This window comes from Mobula birostris, chromosome 14 (genome assembly GCF_030028105.1).
Source record: "Mobula birostris isolate sMobBir1 chromosome 14, sMobBir1.hap1, whole genome shotgun sequence".
Classification (NCBI taxonomy): Eukaryota; Metazoa; Chordata; class Chondrichthyes; order Myliobatiformes; family Myliobatidae; genus Mobula; species Mobula birostris.
In genome coordinates, this window is record NC_092383.1 from 81,782,703 (window position 1) to 81,803,260 (window position 20,558).

Genomic DNA, 20,558 nt, shown 5'->3' on the forward strand with positions numbered 1-20,558 from the left:
CCTGTTTGTAGTGCAATGTCCCATTTGTCACTTTGTAAAAAGTGTCTCTAGCATTTCCCTGATTTATTAATTTAAATGACCTGCAGTTGTGTCTTTCAGTTGGTAGGATTACATTTGTTCACTTTATAGATCATTGGAACTATTTCAGTGGTTGCCATCATTCACAATCTTGTCACATAGGATCCTGCAGATTTGGTGGCTTCTAGTCTCAACAGGATATCTTTTCATTTTAAATGAAGGGTAATTTCTTTTGGCACTTTATTGACACTTGATCTATTGTCCACTATTTTTGCCTGGTTTTCTGAGTCATTATTGGAATAATTGAAAGGGTGCACATTAGTTCTATACATAGAATTTATTGCAGTGTATTGTCACCTGCATGATTACTATGTGTTCTCTTTTCCTGCACATCTCCATGCATTACTTCTTTGGCTCAATTCTGAAATGTTTTTGTGCAACAGTTTTAAGTGTTTTCCTTTCAATTAAATGCTCTTAAATTCGTTTGGATTTTTAGAAGAATATACAATGTTATAAATTATTACTTAAATCTTAATGCTGTTACCTCATCATGGTTTTTCAATTTGCCACAGCTAACTTGTACTTCATAACTTCATTGTTTCTGGTTTGATTTCAGACCAAATTTCAGATGGAACTACAAAGTTTGTAAATATCTTTCAGAATTACTAAAGTTGTATCATAGGTTCACAGGTTCAAAGGTAAATTTATTGTCAGAGAAATGTATACAATGTACATCCTGAAATGCTTTTTCTTCACAACCATCTACAAAAACAGCGAAGTGCCCCAGAGAATGAATGACAGTTAAATGTTAGAACCCCAAAGTCCCCCTCAACTCCCATCCCTCTCGTGCATAAGCAGCAGCGAGCAACAATCCCTCTCCCCCCCACCGGCAAAAAAAAAACTCGCACCCACTACCAGCACTCAAGCGTGAGTAAAGCAATAGCAAAGACACAGACTTGCAGTTACCTCAGAGACTGCATTGTTCACCCGATAATTCGACATACTTTTCTCTCCTAATAAGGGAGAAAGAGGTGACTCCATTTTCCAACGAGTGGGGTGAGATTCATAGTTCGACCATTCTTTGCAAAAGGTCTAGTAGTTTCCAGATCACTGAGTTGCCCTTTGCTATTTTAGATCTGATTTCGGAAATAACTTGTTCCTTCATTGGTTTGTCAGCACTTTAATTGAGCAAACCATAATCTCATACATGATTATTTTCCCCTCAGTCACTGCTTTTTCAGCTTGCTAAGTCTATATGTAGACTCAAGTCCCCCATAATTGTATTGCCCCCGTTAAATGTGCCTTTAGTTTCTAAATTCTTGCAATGCTTTGAATGAAGATTTAAGATACACTAATTATCGAAGTTTGTATGCAGTATACAACCCTGAGATTACCTTTTCACAGATGGCCATGAAACAAAGAAACACCATGGGACCCATTCAAAGAAAACATCAAAAACCAGACGCACAAAAAACAAATAGTGCAAAAGGTAAAAAAAAATGAAAGACAATATAAAACATCAAACCGGAGTCACTGAAACAGTCCACAAATGTTCAATTCAATTTAGAGCTGTGTTGTTTGTAAACTGTAGGCCGCAGTCAGTCTGCCCCGATCAAAATAGCAACAAAACAAAAAGAATAACCAGAAGCCCAAATGCTTATGGCATGAACCATAGAGCCCAATGCACAAACCATGTCAATTAAACCTTTCCCAAGACGAAGGAGAGAGAGATACTAGTCAAACGCAGGCAGACGGTATTGTACACCTGCTTGCGTTCTGCGCTCGTCCTCATTGATTTCAGTCTTGCTCAACTCTTCAATCAGTGAGATCGGCAAGAAACTGTGTCAATCACGGGCTTGCTCCCCATCTCCAAGCTGCACACTCCACTTAAAACCTCATTGAACTCCCTCAGAGACAGCAAAACACTAGACTGCTCATTTGGACCCAACACACACCATCAAAATGTAAGCCACAGGTTCCAATAAGGGCAGAATCATATTTTGAAAGCAGTTCCTTCATGAATTGTCTGAAGGACGTCGCTTTTGGAAAAATCGTTTGCATATAGACATCTTCCACCTATATCTTTTGTTCCTTGTTTCTGTTTTCGTACTGCCTGTACAACCTGATTTTTTTTTTCGCCAAATTTGTATCCCTCCTCCATGTTGCCTTTTATCAGAGCCATCCCTCTCTCTTCTCAAAAAGACAAGTGGCCTCCAACATTCCATACCCATTGCAGCATACCCAATAAATTCATAATAAAGTCTATTTTTTGAAAGACCAGATGAGTAATTTCCCTCCAGCTGATTTCTCACAGCCCTCATTTGAGACTTAATATTTAGCACTTTTGAGCACTTTGTTCAATAAGCATCCCTCTAATGCTTTGTCCCTTTTTTCTTATTTTATTTTTACACATGTCTGAGCTTATATGTTCCTGTTGATTTCATTGTATTTTGAAAATAAAGTATTAAAAAAAAGACCATTTTTGTTTAACCAGTGTGCAAAAGATGAAAAATCTATAAATGCAGAAAGAAAGAATAATAAATAAGCAATAAATATCGTAAACATGAGATTAAAAGAAAGTGAGTCCATTGGTTGTGGGAACATTTTAATGATGAGGCAAGTGAAGTTACCCCTTTGGTTCAAGAACCTGATGGTTGAGGTGTAGTAACTATACCTGAACCTGGTGTTGAGTTCTGAGGTTCCTGTACCACCTTCCTGTTGGCAGCAGTGAGAAGAGAACATAGCCTGGGTGTTGAGAATCCCTGATGATGGAGGCTGCTTTCCTACAACAATGCTTCGTGTAGGTGTGCTGAATGGTGGGGAGGCTATACCCATGAATGACTGGACTGTAGGAATTTCTGATGCAGCCAGTCAGTTTTCTATCCTTCCCACATCTATAGAAGTTTGTCAAAGAGGCGTTGTGCTTTCTTCGTAATTGCATTTGCATGCTCGAACCAGGATGGTCCTTCAAAATGTTAACACCAAGGTAGTAACAAAGTTGCTGACACTTTTCACCTCTGATCCTGCAAGGACTGGCTCGTGGACCTCTCGTTTCCTTCTCCTGACGTCATTAATCAGCTTCTTGGTCTTGCAGACATTGAGTGAGAGATAGTTCCCGTGGTACCACTCACCCAGATTTTTAGTCTCCCTCTTAGATGCTGATTTGTCAGCACCTTTAATTTAGTGGTGACGTCAGCAAACTTAAAAATGGCATTGGAGCTGTGTTTAGCCACCCAGTAATAAGTGTAAAGCAAGTAGAGCAGGGGGTGAAGCCTCATGGTGCACTTGTACTGTTTGAACTTGTGGAGGAGTTGTTACCAATCCATTCTAACTAGGGTCTGTAGTTGAGGAAATCCAGGACCCAATTGCACAAGGAGGTATTGAGGCTTGAACCTTAATGATTAGTTTTGAGGGAGTGATAGTATTGAATACTAAGCTGTAGTTAATTAAGAGTCGATATTGATGAGTTTGTGATTTAGTGTAATAATGTATTTCCATTCTTTTTTTTATGGCCTTTTCTTTAGCCTCTGAGGTTAGTGGTACCTTGATGTTGAGTTGCAGGACTTGTATACACTCGTGAAAACTGGGAAATGTTAGCTTGATAAAAGGATGCAAAATGTGGAGGCACCTCAAATTGAGGAAAGGGAAAGCCCTTTGGAAAGCGCAACTGTAGATATTAAAGAAAAAGAGTAGAAGCAGATGTGGAAATACTCAGATCAGAAGTTATCCTTGCTTGAATTGATTTCACTGTGAAGCAGTGTAGGTCATTCACCATGGTTTAATCATTCTGATGAGGAAATCTAATTGCCCAAAAGGTGTGCTGGTCTGAGTGAACGGGGATAAATATCCTCCTCTATTGTTCTCTGAAACCAGAAGTGCATATTTAATAATTTTAAAAAAATAGATGGCTTTGTAAGGCTCTTGGCAGCTCCAGGAATCTGGGTTTGATCCTGAACTGTGTGGAGTTAGCACATTCTCCCGAAGACAAATTTGGTTCTCCTGATGCTCTGATTTCTCTTCTCATCCCATTGACATGCTTGCTGGTAGATTCATTAGGCAGGTAAATTGCACTATGTATGTTGGCTGGAGGTTGCATGGTGGGGGAGGGGCGGGGGTTAAGTTGATGGAAGTGAGATGATATAAGTTGGATATTAGATGCCCCTCAGACTTGATGGACCAAAACAAATTCCACTGAACAGAGTTATCAATGACTAATGGTATTAATGTTGCTCCTCCAGCCTGCACAGTAGAGCCAGAATACCTGCCATTCATTGATCTGTGCTGAATCTCATTTAGTCTTGCTGATGGTTCACTTTACATGTAATACTCTTGTCCTTGTAGGGCATGTCTGATGCATAATTGAAGGTTACCTGATAGCAGTGGAAGAAAGCTCCCATTCATAATTGCTTTGAGGCTGTATTTAACTTTGCACCCAACAAGTTATGGCTCCTAACAGTTCTGAGCCTTGTCAGACTTTTGGTTCTGTTGAGGAGCATGGACCTCATTGCTAATTCGTTAGCATCTGGGCTTGGGCAAAGGTACAGGTCCCCAAGTATGGAAATTAGTTCAGACATTGTCATTGATTCCATGGTGAGTTTACAATTTCAAATGTTTAATTCCTGTTTTCTAGGTGCTTTATGCTGCATATCATTCCCACGCCATGAAGAGGACTACCTCCAAGCAACAGTGGGCTGCTTTCCCTGCATCATGATCCTGGGTCAGAATTGCTGGGCCAAGTTTCATGTACTGAACAGTGTCATGGGTGAAAAGCTTTTGCCAGTTATCAAGGGCAGCAATGAAAATAAGTGTAAAAGGCGTCGGCTGAAATTCACCCATGGTAAGAGGACAAGTGTTAGCTTGGCTTTGCCCGGACATTATGTATTGGTCCACCATCATCTTGCACAGCAGGGCAAATGGGACACCATTCCTGAGGAGGACCTAGAAATCCAAGAGAGTGAAGATCCTGCAAATTGTGCAGCTCATTTGGAAATAACGTTACACCATCCATTATTGCAGGTAACAAGATAACCATTAATGTGGACAATTCTAAGTAAAGTCACTGATATGAAGGGCTGCAGATTTCTTACCGTATTAAGTCATATTGATATTTCTTTACTTGGCCATGTCTGACATGAAGCATTGATGCTTTTTTTTCATTCTTAAGGTGCAGTTAAATGGCCATGGACTTTTTTTTCTTAAAAAAAGTTTGTAAATAAAAGCCTATAGGATCTTGGGTAAAGTTGCATGTTATATCCAAAGTTGTTTGAAAGTAAATAGTATTGTAATACTGCATTATGAAGTTGTGTGCTTTATTGCTGAAGGTGTAGTTGTTCGATGTCCATGATGAGGTGAACAGTCAAATATCTCTTTGGGCTATATCTAACAGAATTAAGCAGTAATTGATAGCTGACATTTTCCAGTGATTAATCTAGATGATGCCCATTCCCAGCTGCACCCAAATGTTAAAAATCAAAATGCTTCAGTTTGCAATTTATTGTTGCCATATTCACCAAGATGCTGTGGAAAAACATTTTGTAAGCCGTGTAAACAACAGGAATTCTGCAGATGCTGGAAATTCAAGCAACACACATCAAGTTGCTGGTGAACGCAGCAGGCCAAGCAGCATCCGTAGGAAGAGGTGCAGTTGACGCTTCAGGCCGAGACCCCTCGTCAGGACTAACTGAAGGAAGAGTGAGTAAGGGAAATCCTTACTCACCCTTTGAGCCGTGCTGCCCAGCAACCCCAGATTTAACCCTAGCCTATTCAAAAAGGCAGTCTGTCATTAAGAAGTCCATGGGAATGTGACGAAACTGGCATGTTTCAATAATGGAAAACCATAGGCTGAAAATAGGTTTTGTAAGACTATTTGTTATTCATTTCTTTTAAATGTTTAAAGTTGGATTTACTGAGTGTAATTAAGAAATATGCAGATATAATTTACAGATTAGCTCATAATGAAGAAGAAAATTGTGTCCCGGGAAAGTGCAAATGGATTCTGGACAAGTTAAGTTTGAGGTAATACATTTGGTGGGAGCATAACAGGTAAAGGGAAGGGAATTCACAATAATTGAAGGCATAGCAGAGTTGTGACTTTAAAGAGCATGCCTTTTAATATGTTATTTTACAGAACAAGTAAATGAGGTTAAAAGACAAATGGGGTTGGAAGAGGATACGTTGGGACTCTATAAAAGATTATTTTAGATCAAGGCTTTAAGATTGATTTGCATTAGGAAGAATGGTAAAGTTACCCGCAGATCTGAATTTTAGTTGGCCTTTCTTTTTGAAACACAACTTGGGGCATAGGTGAGGAAGAAACAACTACTTCTAGCAAAAGTCAACAGCTGAAGTTTAGGTTCAAGATTGTTTAATTTCATTTCTAGTATAGAAGTGTGAAGCAGAATGAAATCGTTAGTCTGGATCCAATGCAGCACAAAAAAGCATAAGATAAAGAACATAGTAAAAAAAAAACACCATGCTGAATAAATACATATAAGAAGGTTTGTGTAGATTGATTGTATATCCGTAGAGTGATGCTAGGCTTAGGAGTGTCTATATAAATTGACTGACAAGAAATGATGGGTGGTGGGTGTTGTGGTGTGGGTTTGTGGGTAGGGGTATTGATCAGCTTTACTGCTTGGGGAAAGTAACTGATTTTGAATCTGGTGGTCCTGGTGTGGATGCTACATTGTCTCTTCCCCAATAAGCAGGGTGGGTGAGATCCTTCATGATGTTACAGACCCTTTTCTGGCACCTTTTTGAATGTATGTCTTTGGTGGCGGGTAGGCTAGTGCAAGTGATGCGTTTGGCAGCTTTGACTACCTGTTGAAGAACCTTCCTGACCGCTGTGTGCTGCATACCATGAAGTTGTGCAGCTTTTTAGGATGCTCTGTACTGTGCATCAGCAAATTGACTTGAGTACAGATGTGTGTAGTCCAGTTCTCTTCAGCCTCCTGGTTACAAGAGGAAAGACCTTTGTAATGTTGTTTTTTCAGAGGTTTTTGAGGCTTGGAAATAGCTATATGAGGACTGGGTGAAGCTGAGACTGCATACTAAGTACAGGAATAACAAATTGATGTTTGGTAACCTGTGAAACTATGGATCAATAATTGGAAAGCTGGATTCAGCTGAAGCTGATTGGTCAACTTCCCCATAACTCTAAAGCTTTCTTTTTTTTATCGTGACCAAAGTGAATGATGACACCATGTTCATCAAAACTATTGTTATATCAGTGTTGGTTGACAGATTTCACATGGGACTGCCAAAGGGGAAGCTAATTTGCAGTTTGGAATGAGATGATTTTCAATGGCACCCAAGGTTAGAAACTGGGTCATGCAGTGTTTTGAGACTACCTAGGTTTAGTAGCCCCTCAGTCAAAGGTTATGTAATCTGTTTGTTGTCATTCATGGCTTGAGGAAAGATTAGTAGTGAGGAAGCAGAGTGAGCTGTCTGTTAGCAACATTCCATTTGGAATGTAATAACTTCAACAGACAGCACTTTTGCAGTGGCATGCAAACGTTTGGGCACCCCTGGTCAAAATTTCTGTTACTGTGAATAGTTAAAGTGAGTAGAAGATGAACTGATCTCCAAAAATCATAAACTTAAAGATCAACGTTTTAAGCAAGATTAGTGTATTATTTTTGTTTTGTACAATTTCAGAATGAAAGAAAGGAAAGGAGCACCATGCAAAAGTTTGGGCACCCCAAGAGATTTGAGGTCTCAGATAACTTTCACCAAGGTCTCAGGCCTTAATTAGCTTGTTAGTGTTATGGCTTGTTCACAGTCATTGTTAGGAAAGGCCAGGTGATCAAATTTCAAAGCTTTATAAATACCCTGTCTCCTCAAACCTTGTCCCAACAATCAGCAGCCATGGGCTCTTCTAAGCAGCTGCCTAGCAGTCTGAAAATTAAAATAAATGATGCCCACAAAGCAGGATAAGGCTAGAGGAAGATAGCAAAGTGTTTTCACGTAGCCGTTTCCTCAGTTCGTAATGTAATTAAGAAATGGCAGTTAACAGGAACGGTGGAGGTCAAGTTGAGGTCTGGAAGACCAAGAAAACTTTCCGAGAGAACTGCTCATAGGATTGCTAGAAAGGCAAATCTAAACCCCCGTTTGACTGCAAGAGACCTTCAGGAAGATTTAGCAGGCTCTGGAGTGGTGGTGCACTGTTCTACTGTGCAGCGACACCTGCACAAATATGACCTTTATGGAAGAGTCATCAAAAGAAAACCTTTCCTGTGCCCTCACCACCACAAAATTCAGCGTCAGAAGTTTGCAAAGGAACATCTAAACAAGCCTGATACATTTTGAAAACAAGTCCTATGGAAAATAGAACTTTTTGGCCATAATGAGCAAAGGTATGTTTGGAGAAAAAAGGGTGCAGAATTTCATGAAAAGAGCACCTCTCCAACCTCTCCAACTGTTAAGCACGGGGGTGGATCGATCATGTTTTGGGCTTGTGTTGCAGCTTGTGGCATGGGGAACATTTCACTGGTAGAGGGAAGAATGAATTCAATTAAATACCAGCAAATTCTGGAAGCAAATATCATGCTGTCTGTAAAAAAAAAAGCAAAGCTGAAGATGAAGAGAGGATGGCTTCTGCAACAGGATAATGATCCTAAACACACCTCAAAATCCACAATGGACTACCTCCAGAGGCGCAAGCTGAAGGTTTTGCCATGGCCCTCATAGTCCCCTGACCTAAACATCATCGAGAATCTGTGGATAGACCTCAAAAGAGCAGTGCATGCAAGACAGCCCAAGAATCTTGCAGAATTAGAAGCATTCTGCAAGGAAAAATGGGCGAAAATCCCCCAAACAAGAATTGAAAGACTCTTAGCTGGCTACAGAAAGCGTTTACAAGCTGTGATACTTGCCAAAGGGGTTGTTACTAAGTACTGACCATGGAGGGTGCCCAAACTTTTGCTGCGGGCCCTTTTCCTTTTTTTTTTATTTTGAAACTGTAAAAGATGGAAATAAAAAAAGTAATCTTGCTTAAAGTATTAAACAAATGTGTCATCTTTATGCTTTTTGGAAATCAGGTCATCTTTTACTCGCTTAGCTATTCATAGTAACAGAAGTTTTGACTGGGGTGTCCAAACTTTTGCATGCCACTGTATTTGATGTTGCATAGCAGAAAACATTTTTTAAAAGTGTAACATGCTCTGGTGCCATGAATGTTGGCCTAGATTGCATGTTTTTAACTACTGAACAGTAAACAATTCTTAAATCTTGCCTAAATTATGCTCTGAATCAAGATCTCAGTATCTTGGAATAAAAATAAATGGATCCCTCCAGTCATCCCCTGGCTTGAACTTCTAATTTGTCTGTGTTGCAACACAATCAGAGCATTAAAACTTACGGAGATTTTAACTTTTAAAAATGCATTACACAAATCTAAAAAGACAAGTATAATTAGATGCAGAAGTATACCATCTGGCCATTTTTGAGCATGTTTTGCCATTCATTGATCATTGTGGCACTTTTTTGCACTATTTGCAATTCTGTTGATATAGAATATATTGACTAGTTTTGGTTGAAGTGAATGACTGAGCTTCCATAGCCTTCTGGAGAGGAGAATTCCAAAGATTTAACACCTGAGTGAAGAAATTTCTCAGTGCAGTGAGATTACCTCTTGTCTAAACTGGTTGCACACAGAACTTGTCTATTAAATTTCTCAAATGGCAAACCTGGCATTCTAGGAACTAGTCTGATGAATCTGTCCTATAGAAGGGCCTCGGCTAGAAATGTCAACTGTTTACTCTTTTTCATAGATGCTGCCTGACCTCCTGAGTTCCTGCTCCAGCATTTGTGTGTTGCTGATGAAGTTCTTTCATGCCTTCCTGCAAGGATATCTTTTTCTTGATAAGGAAATTAATATTGTACATAAATACAAGAGATTCTGTAGTTGCTCTGAAAAATTTGTTCATAGTAGTGAAGATCTTGTGTAACTAAAGGATTGTATAAGACGGTAAGGTATTGTAACTCCTGCATTAAAATTCTCTTGGAATAAAAACTAAAATACCATTTGGTCTTTTAATTTCTAGCTGCAGCTGTATGTTAGCTTCAAATTAATTAAATGCCAGGACAAACATTTTCCAGTCTAAAGTTCAAAGTAAAATGTATTATCAGAATACATGCATGTCACCACATACAACCCTGAGATCCTTTTTTTTTCCCTGTGAGCATATTTAGCAAATCTATAGGACAGTATCATCACTGAAAATAAAATGTTCAATTTTTCTGGTTGATTCACAAGTAGTTGATCTATTTTTGCCCCATTGATACATTTAAAAGATGTTGCAGGTTCTTTCTGTACAGTGTTACCTCAAGGATCATGGTATTGGTTGATTGGCGCATGTACTAAGATGCAATGAAAAGCTTGTTTTGTCTGTTCATACAGATCAAATCATTACACAATTCATTGAGGTAGAATAGGTAGAACAGTAATGCAGAATGAAGTGTAAGGGTTACAAAAAAAGTGCAGTGCAGGTAAACGATAATGTGCAATATAATAAGGTGGATTGAGAGATGAAGAGTCTTATCATACAGGAGGTCTGTTTGAGAGTCTGATAACAGTGAGATAGAAGCTGGCCTTGAGACTGGTACATGCTTTCACGCTTCTATCTTCTGTCCCGTTGGAGAGGAAAGAAGAGCACGTCTGGGGTGGGTGGCACTTTCAATCATGCTGGCTGTTCTATTGAGGCAGCAGTATGTATAAACAGTTCACAGAAGGGAGACTGGTTTCAGTGATGTGATGTGCAGAGAAGTTCCCATACCAAGCCGCTATGCATCCAGACAGAATGCTTTCTCTGGTGCATCAATTTAAAAATTAATAAAGGTCAACAGGAATGTGTCATTTTTTTTCTCTCGAAAGTAGAAGTGTTGGTGAGCTTTCTTGGCAATGATATTAACATAGTTGAACCAGGATAGGCTTGGAGCTCTTAACACTCTCGACCTCTACTTTTTGGATAAAGATAGGAGTGTGTGCACTGCCCCCTCTTTCTGGAGGCAAAGATCAGCTCTACTGTTGACATTCAGGGAATGGTTGCTGTCTTGTACAATGTCCCTAAGCTCTCAATCACCTTCCTGTATTCCAGCTGATTGTTATTTGAGATGTAGCCCACTATAGTGTTATCTGCAAACCAGCATAGTAAATTTTAATCTGTTTTTGATTTGGGATTTACTTTATCTGAAAGTTTTGTAAAGAGTTATGATCTAATGCCCTTCAGTTTATAAGCATAGCTGTATCATGACAGCAGTTTATGAATTTTGATAATATCTTAAGAACATGTGCTGATTGAAATCAATGCAATCTAAAGTTGATGTAGAAACATAGAAAAATTACAGCACAATACAGACCCTTCGGCCTACAATGCTGTGTTGAACGTGTACTTTGTGTGGTATCTTTTTTCCCTCCTTTCCCTCTTTTCTCTCTTCAGCTGAAAGCAAGTTGAATATTGGGAAGCCTGTTTGGAATGAGGAGTTTGGTTGTGCACTGGCAGGAATGGCACGTGCTGTCCATACTTGATAAATCTTCCCATTTCCTGACAGTTTAGATTAGGTTGGATTATGAAGGCACTCAGTCCTTGTTTATTGTCATTTAGAAATGCATGCATTAAAAAATGATACAATGTTCCTCAAGTGATATCACAAAAAAAAGGACAAACCAAAGACTAACACTGACAAAACCACATAATTATATAGTTACAGCAGTGCAAAACAATACCATAATTTGATGAAGAGCAGACCATGGGAACAGTAAGAAAAAGTCTCAAGTCCCAATCGACTCCAATAGTCCCTGATAGCAGGCGGCAACAGGGAGAAATTCTCCCTGCCGTAAACCTCCAAGCACCGACAACTGACAACTGCGGGTGCATTGGAAGCACCCGACAGCCGACTCTGAGTCCGTCCAAAAACTTTGAGCCTCCGAGCAGCCCCTTCGACACAGCCTGCTGAGTGCCTTCAACCTCGTCCTGGCCACCAAAACAAGCAAAGCCAAGGATTCAGAGGCCTTCTCCGGAGATTCTGGACTACACAATAGCAGCGGCAGTGAAGCGGGCATTTCAGAAGTTTCTCCAGATGTTCCTCCGTACTCTCACGTCTGTCTCCGTCAAACCAGAATTGTGCACGGTACCTACTTAACAAATACCGATATAATTTCTAGAGCAGTCGCGTGCACTGCGTTGCGCCACCATTTTCTCCTCCCTCCTCATAAATCAACTAACAGTTTCCTCGTAAATCAACTAACATTGGATTGTTTGTCTTGCCAAAGTCATGTATAGAATGCAGAGAACAACTTGTAGTTACAATCAACATTTGGTCAAGTACTCCAGCTGTTATAATAGAAACAGTATCCGCATTCTTGTAAGAACTACACTCTGGTCACTTTATTAGGTACAGGAGTGAAACCCATTGCGGTCTTCTGCTATAGCCCAACCACTTCAAGATTCGACATGTTGTGCATTTAGAGATGTTCTTCTGCACACCACTGGTGTAAAGTGTAGTTATTTGAGTTGCTGTCACCCTCCTGTCAGCTTGAACCAGTCAGGTCATTCTCCTCTGGCCTCTCTCATTAACAAGGAGTTTTCACCCACAGAACTGCCACTCACTGGTTGTGTTCTGTTTTTCCACGCCATTCTCTGTAAACTCCCCCAGAGACTGCATGAAAACCCCAGGAGATCAGCAGTTTCTGAGATTCTCAAACCATCCCTTCTGGCACCAACAATCATTCCACAGTTTAAAAAAAAAATCACTTGGATCACATTTCTTCTCCATTCTGATGTTTGGTCTGAACAACTGAACCTGTTGACCATATCTGCATGCTGTTATGCATTGAGTGCTGCCACATGATTGGCTGATTAGATATTTGCATTAACGAGCAGGTGTTCCTAATGAAGTTACCACTGGGTGTATATGGTGCCAAAGGGTGAGTCCTGAGATGCAGTAAGTATTGAATAACCTATCATTGTTTTCAGCTATCATTTGACAAACTTGTGAGCATGTTCTGAAGTTGGGTGGACTTCAATCATTGCAATGAGCTTGAATGGTTCCAGTGCTTGATAGCTTGTGGTGATGATATCCAGATGCATGAGTTTCTTATAGAAGCTGAGTCATTTGGAAACTGCAATGTTGTCTGCTCCAGTTATTTCCGTTCCTGTCCTAACTCTCATTGCAACACATCTGTGTCTGTTTTGAAAAGTAACTGAATATTAAAACACAAGTTTTTGTTGGATGTTGCATAATTAACCGAAGCCTGCCCAGTTCTGGAGTTTTGCATGCATTTAAAGCAATAGCCATGTTCTGATTTAACATCTCTAGATAAGCATATAATCAATAGAAGAATTAGGTTGCACCACTATCCACAATTTATTCAGAAAACTGTCCAACCCCAAATTGCAAACTGTTGGCTTATTTTTGACCCATTTTGTTGTATCAGGCATCAAGTGAGAGGTGCATTTTACAGTAATTTATTTGAAGGTAGTGTCATGAAGCATTTAAAAAAAGAGTTTAAGGGTCTTGACTATTCATTTTCCTCCATAGGTGCTGCCTGAGCTGCTGAGTTGGACCAGCATTTTGTGTGTTACTCACAATCATTAGTATCTACATAACCTCTAGTCTCAGTTTTGTGATTAGTTATTTTGAATGATCAGTTGTTACAAATGATCTTAACTTGTACTGTACTATTGAACTGCAAACTTAATATCCACTTCTGTATTAAGGATAATGTTTAACTTGTTTCAAATGCTACAGAGATGTGGAGAAGGGGAAATGAACAACACAAAGTAGGAACTTAGCTGTTCTTTGATATAGTTGCAGTATTTTGAAATCTGTTTAATATAGCTTCTCAGTGGGCAGAGTCTAAATTCCATTAATTGCCAAAACTTAAAGAAATTGAAGGCAGTAATCTCATTAATGTTTTTTGCTTACTTGTATCTGTGCATCGAATAATTGAAGCCTTGTCATCATTGTTAGATAGTTTAAATAAGAACTGAGCTAATGAATGGATGGTGTTGGTTGTTGTGACATGAGAAAAGTTTAGAAATGATCTGTTTGAGTGTCGGATGGGGCTTGTGTACCCTGTTGCCTCGATCATTAAAGAAGAAAGAAGCAATGTGTAGTATGCATGTCTAGATGAAAAATGCATTTAGAGCTCATGATTAAAAATGCTCCAGTTTTTGAGATAAGTAGCTATGATTGAATTTGCTTTGTGTATATACTGGTTTTGTTATTGATTCTGGACTTAATGTTGGGAATTTTCTATCCTTTTTTCAAACTTTTACTGCTTTAGTGAGAGGCAGCATAAGATGCTCAAGTTGCAAGCAGTTATTCTTGTATGCAACTTAAAAGCTAGTTCAGCAAATACATTGAACTCCATTTTTAGTGTGTCTTGGCATAACTTCAATTCAATGCGTAAATGTTGAGAGAGAATTGATGAGGGGAGAATTTCATGGGCTCAGAGGGATCTAAAGAGATCAATCTTGGACATGTCTGTAAAATAGGAAGGATTGGCTTTGGCACTGGAGAAAGAAGTGCATTGGCTCACATTTCAGTTGCACTCTTGAAGAGGCAATTGAGCTAAGCTGTGGAGCAGAAAAGTTGACATTCACTATTTTGGTTATAATGTGCCCATGACTGAACTGTGGCCCGATTGGAGTGAGGACTGTGAACAGAGAGTTAAGCATCATTGAGAAAGAATGAACTTCAGGTCTTAGCAGGAAGATTCTGTAATGAATTTACGACAGTTTCTGCCCTGTATCTGATTGGTGTTGATTGGGACATAGTAATTTCTGAAATTGCTTTTCATGCAGTTATTTTGTATACTTGACATTTATTACATTTTATGTTGGATTGTTTGTCAAATTAACGTGTTTAATTTAAAGCAACAATAGAGTTTGTGATAAACACAAAATGCTGGAGGAACTAAGCAGGTTCCTCTAACATTTTGAGTGAGTTACTCTGGATTTCCAGCATCTGCAGAATCTCTTGTTTATAGAGTATGTGATGCCTTTTTTTACTGGGAGGATGGGCAGCCAGATGGGTTTGTGAGGTGGTCGGGGTGAAGAAATGATCAAACCTGAGCTACTTCTGGCAACCTGCAAAGTTCCTCAGTAAGCTACTAACAGTTTGAAAGCTGCTGTTGCAAAAGAAGAGTGGAATGCTGTTATCAAACACGTTTTGGTAGAATTAATTCGAGTTCTTCCAATCGTTTCTAGTCTCTCGGTTCCTTTTAATCTGAGTGCTTTTCAAGGGATTTGCTTGAAGTTTTTGAATTATTTTTCAATTGATTTGAAGTTATTGAATTGATTTATTGATTAAGATTTCTCTCAAGATCAAAGTGTATTTTAAATTTCAAGGGACAGTCTATACCATGGATTTTGTCCTGGAAGAAACATGTAAATGCTTGAACTCTAGTATGTGGTTTACTACATGACAAAATAATTTCAGTGCTTCAATATAGGAAAAGCAGCAGTAAAAATTTATCTGCTGTTAACTTTAGCACTCTGAATGTTAGTGCTCTTTTCCTCAGTGTTATTATAAATAGTTTAAATATCATGAGTCAGAGTATCAACAGACCCATTCTGGCTCAATAACCTTTTTGTGTAAAGGGAAGGTTGTGTAGAAGCAATGCTTGAAAAATGAGAAACTACTTGAGACTAATTAGAAATGCTAAGGAGAAAAGGGCAAAACAGTAGGTTGAGTTATAACTGTATCATCCAGTTGGTTTCTGGAATGCAACAATAAGGGCAATTATTGAGGGAAAACTTGATGTAGACATGAGCTGAGTTGTGGATGAGTAAAAGATCATGCTTTATATTTCTAATGTTTTTTCTTTCATCGGAGAGTTGTGAGCAATATATCATTCTGGAATGGAGTTAAACAGTTTGAGCAGCCACTATAAATGAATTGTTGGAGATGGCATGCAGGGTTCAAAACAAGGGATAGATTCTGTTCATTTCAGTGACCTGGGTTCATTGCTGACCTTGGCTACTGTCTGTGGAGTTTGCATCTTTCTGTGACACCTGAAGAATTTCTTCTGGGTGCTCAGGTTTTGATCTGCATCTTGTCCTGGCATTTTGGTAAGTTTGGAGGATAATGACCATTTACAGAGAATAAAAATGGGATAAATGTAAGATACAGAATAACTGAGAGGTTGATTGACATGGATTGCAGGGCCAGTTTCCTTGCTAAACAAATAACTTGATGACTTTGATGTAAAAGACAGTAGAGGAGGTATTTGATGTCCAGAATGGCCATGTGAGCGTGTTTAGAGAAAACAGTGATTTGTATTTGAAGACAGTGGGGAATATATTCCAAAAGGGTGATGTGGCCTGGGCAATGGCAGACTCATTGATTTTCCTGCATGCTGTGTTATTGAATGAAGACAATCACCAGAAGTGAACTTGGGTTTCCAGTAAACAACAGGAATTCTGCAGATGCTGGAAATTCAAGCAACACACATCAAAGTTGCTGGTGAACGCAGCAGGCCAGGCAGCATCTGTAGGAAGAGGTGCAGTCGACGTTTCAGGCCGAGACCCTTCATCAGGACTAACTTTCCAGTGATGACCCTGCAAATCCCAGCTAAGATCTATCTGGAAAAGATTGTTTGTCCATGATTGCATTGCTTTGTGCAAGATGTGATATGGTTTGATTTTGTATGCTTAATTTACTGTAAATGTTGGGAATCAATTAAAGGTGAATTGTTATGTTGCAATGAATTTATTATGAGAAGTGTTAGATTGGGTTGAACAAGGAAGAAGCAGAGTGCAGGATGCCAAATGATCATGCTGACATTTGGGTGCATAAATGGAAAACACATTCAGGACTGTTAGAAAGGTGAGGTGTAGGGGGACCGAGGATTCTTGGACTGTAAATCACATCAAAGTAGAATGAAGTCCTTGTTAACTCTTAGCCATAAAATGGGTTTTGTTCTAGTTAACAAGAAGCAAAGAGGATATTTGTCCAACGGGAACAGTGAAGAGAAGAAACAAGCACGAGTGACTTGGGGGTTTGAACTAAATGAAAACTAGAAACTAGTTGCCTTTTCTTTCTGTGGTGCAGTTTAAAGGTGGTATATGGTTTGGAAAAGCCACCGCTTGAATACTATGGGTAAATTCGGGGCATGAACAAAAGCAAATTTAAACTCAAAGTCAACTTTGAGAAATGTCAGCAACACACACAAAGTGCTGGAGCAATGCAGCAGGCCAGGCAGCATCTGTGGAAAAAAAAGTAAAGTCAACATTTGGGGCCAAAATGCTAATAATTTTGTTTATAGAACACTTTTCATAGATTTAGCTCAAAGTGCTTTACAATGGGATAAAACTGCAAGCATGAAAATAAAAATAAACATTAAAAAGTTGTTGGTTAAAAGCAAGGTTTACAAAAATTGAATTTGAGCTTGTGTTAAGTGTCAACTGGGTCTGCATCTCTAATAGTTATTGAATTCCACAGTTAGGAGCATAATTCAAAAAAAAAGCTGACCTGCAAATGATCTTTTGAGGAAGATTGTTTTGAAATGTTATGAAAAGTTTGTTAATTAAAAAAAAATGATTCTGGTAAAATGGCAATGCATTTGATTGCTGCACCTTCTACGGGGTCAACCATGGTTGTTGTGGTCTTTTTTAATGTACTTTTTATGGTGGCAAGACCCTGCTAGACATTAAGAGCTTAAAAGCAGCATGTCTTACACCATCAGCAAGTTGCTCATTGGCGGCGAAACTGAAGGCGCTGGACTTGGTGTGTATCATGCCGCTGCTTGCATTGGAGGAGTTGGTGCTCAAAGGCGGTGTGTGCTCTAACAACGAATGATTCTCTTAGCCGCTTTTCTTGTGATCACGAGACCCTGTTGGACATTATTAATGTGGAATGCCGCAAATCTGATTGACTGATTTATTGGCAGGCAGCGGGGGAGCTGCATGGCCTTGATCGTTGCAAGGACGAGGCCTCAGTGTCACCTTGCTTACAGCTGCTCGGAAGAGAGCCGTCAGGGTCAGTGCGCTCCACTGGAGACAGTGTGGTGCAGCGTCAAAGCGGGAGTTGGTGCTGCCCCCAAAGTATTTGCTCAGCAGAAAACAAACAATGTTATGTTCAACTGCAGATACTGCAACATTCACGGACTCAGGCCCTTGGGCTTTCTTTGTGTGACTATATATTTAGATTAGATTATGAGGACACGCAGTCCTCTTTTATTGTCATTTAGTAATGCGTGCATTAAGAAATGATACAATATTCCTCCGGTGTGATATCACAGAAACACAGGACAGACCAAGACTGAAAAACTAACAAAAACCACATAATTATAACATATAGTTACAACAGTGCAACAATACCATAACTTGATGAAGAACAGGCCATAATCACAGTAAAAAAAAAAGTTCAAAGTCTCTCCAAAGTCCCACATCTCACGCAGACAGGAGAAGGAAGAAAACTCTCCCTGCCATGCCCGACCACAGTCCGACTCTGAGTCTTCTGAAAACTTAGAGCCTCCGATCAGCCCTCCGATACCAAGTACCGAGCACCATCTCTGCCAAACACTTCGACCTCAGCTTTGGTCGCCAGCAGCAGGCAAAGCTGGGGATTTTGGGGCCTTCCCTTCGGAGAGAATCTCGATTGCACAGTAGCAGCGGCAGCGAACCGGGCATTTCAGAAGTTTTTCTCCAGATGTTCCTCTGCTTCTCATGTCTGTCTCCATCAAATCAGAATTGTGCATGGTCCCTGCTTAACAAATACGATATCATTTCACCAGAGAGCTGCGTGCACTGCATCGCGCCGCCATCTTCTCCTCCTGCCCCTACAGTCATGAATGTATTGTATGTGCTATCTATCCTGTATGTGCTTTGTACTGTGTGTGACTGTTGGTCTGTGTTCTGCAGCTTGGCCTCTGAGTAATGCTGTTTTGATATCTGTATTTGTGTATGGTTGAATGGCACTTGAACTTAACTCCTGAAAGGCTTGTGGTAGAGTGGTGCAGTAGAAACATGATTGAAACTTGATGAACTCTATTCACATTTTGGAGCTGGAGTTGGTGAGTGGTGATTTTGTTTATCTATAATGAGTATTGTAACATTTTCCTGCTACTTGGGTAGATTTGGGAATTGGTGGATGGGAGAGATTGCTGCAACGGGTATGAACTAGGTTGTAAAATTCATTAGATTTTTAACCAGATATTATGGGTGAACAGTGATCAGAAGCCAATGAGTTTAGCACTCTCTCTAAAAGAGCAGCACCAAGGACAATTTCATTGCTGCTTTTGATAATAGTGGTCCATCAGCTTGGATCATGGAGAAAGAATTTGCAATTTGGTGTTGCCATTTTCTGTGCCTTAACTACGCACTGCATTCCAGTTCATCAGGCTGAAGTTAGTCCTTCAGTTTTGAACAGTTTCATTAGCTTGTGACTGAATTCCTTTTTCTGCATCGTTTTGTGTGGTCTCTTGGAGATGCCACTGACTGCCTCCATTGTGGGAGCAGATGAAATTCATCATTCATTCCTCAGCCTCTTGTGGGCAAAGGCACAGTCAATTATGATGGAGAGTTTTTTTGAAAGAATTTTTATTAGATTACATCTTGATTAGCATCTTGTCCTTTGTAGCATGATTTTAGATTGCAAGTGATTGGGGGTTGGGGTAGAATGACATTAAGTAAGGAATAAGCACTTAAAATTAATAGCCAAAGCTACTTTTAAATAGAAATGGCAATTATAATACAGAGATTTCATGCAAATGAATCCTAAATTTTGTTTGTGCCTTTGGCTCAGAATCCTAACTGTTGGATCAGAATCAAGTTTATTGTCACTGACATATGTCAGAATATTTGTTTTGTTACAATAGTACAGTTCAAGACAAAAATGCAAAATTTCAATAAAAATTCAAAAAGTAGCGCAAAAGAGGAATGGTGAAGTGGTATTCACAGATTGCTCAGAAATAGGATGGCACGGGAAGAATCTTTTCTTTATTGTGTCTTCAGGCTCCTGTATCTTCCTCCTTGATGGTTGTAATCAGAAGAGGGTTTTGCCATGGGCTACCATTTGACAATGCATTATCGAAAGCGCTCCATTAAGCTTTAGTATTAGCTTTTCACTGACACAGAAAAATGGGATTTTAAGTTGTCAGAAGCCATTGATGGAAAAAATATATAGTTCTGTTGTATTTGATCAGTGGATTGTGCAGTGTTTGTGAGAGTAGAATGCTGCTCAATAGTTAGATATTGTGTGCAGCACATTGTGGACGAATAAGCACTGGGCAAAAATTTGATTCTATTACTGGCCCATGGCACAATGATTTTCATTTTGAAAGTGACAATTGTGATTTCAAGCTCCTGTATGTGTGAGCGGACTGAATCTTGGGGTGCAATTATTGTTTTAGAAAATGCTAATATTTGTCTGCAGTTGTAGAATGAGCTGCCTAGTTTCATTTTGGCACCCAGAAAAATTAGTGTATCAGTAGTGTCTTTCAGTTTGTAGGTATACTTTTCATAAATTGTCTACTTTCATTTTATTATACACTTGAGATATATTGATGAAAGTTGTGATTTTTGTCAAAAATC

The 20,558-nt window shown here is 39.4% G+C and overlaps 1 protein-coding gene across 2 annotated transcripts in view; it reads left to right on the forward strand.

Moving 5' to 3' along the window:
- The window catches only part of dstyk (dual serine/threonine and tyrosine protein kinase), an 81,867-nt gene that overhangs the window by 22,884 nt on the left and 38,425 nt on the right, over nucleotides 1-20,558 (forward strand). For both annotated transcript variants that reach the window (XM_072278764.1, XM_072278766.1), the window contains exon 2: nucleotides 4,649-5,034. In XM_072278764.1, the coding sequence (XP_072134865.1) occupies nucleotides 4,649-5,034 (386 nt within the window). The remainder of the gene's footprint in view (nucleotides 1-4,648; nucleotides 5,035-20,558) is intronic.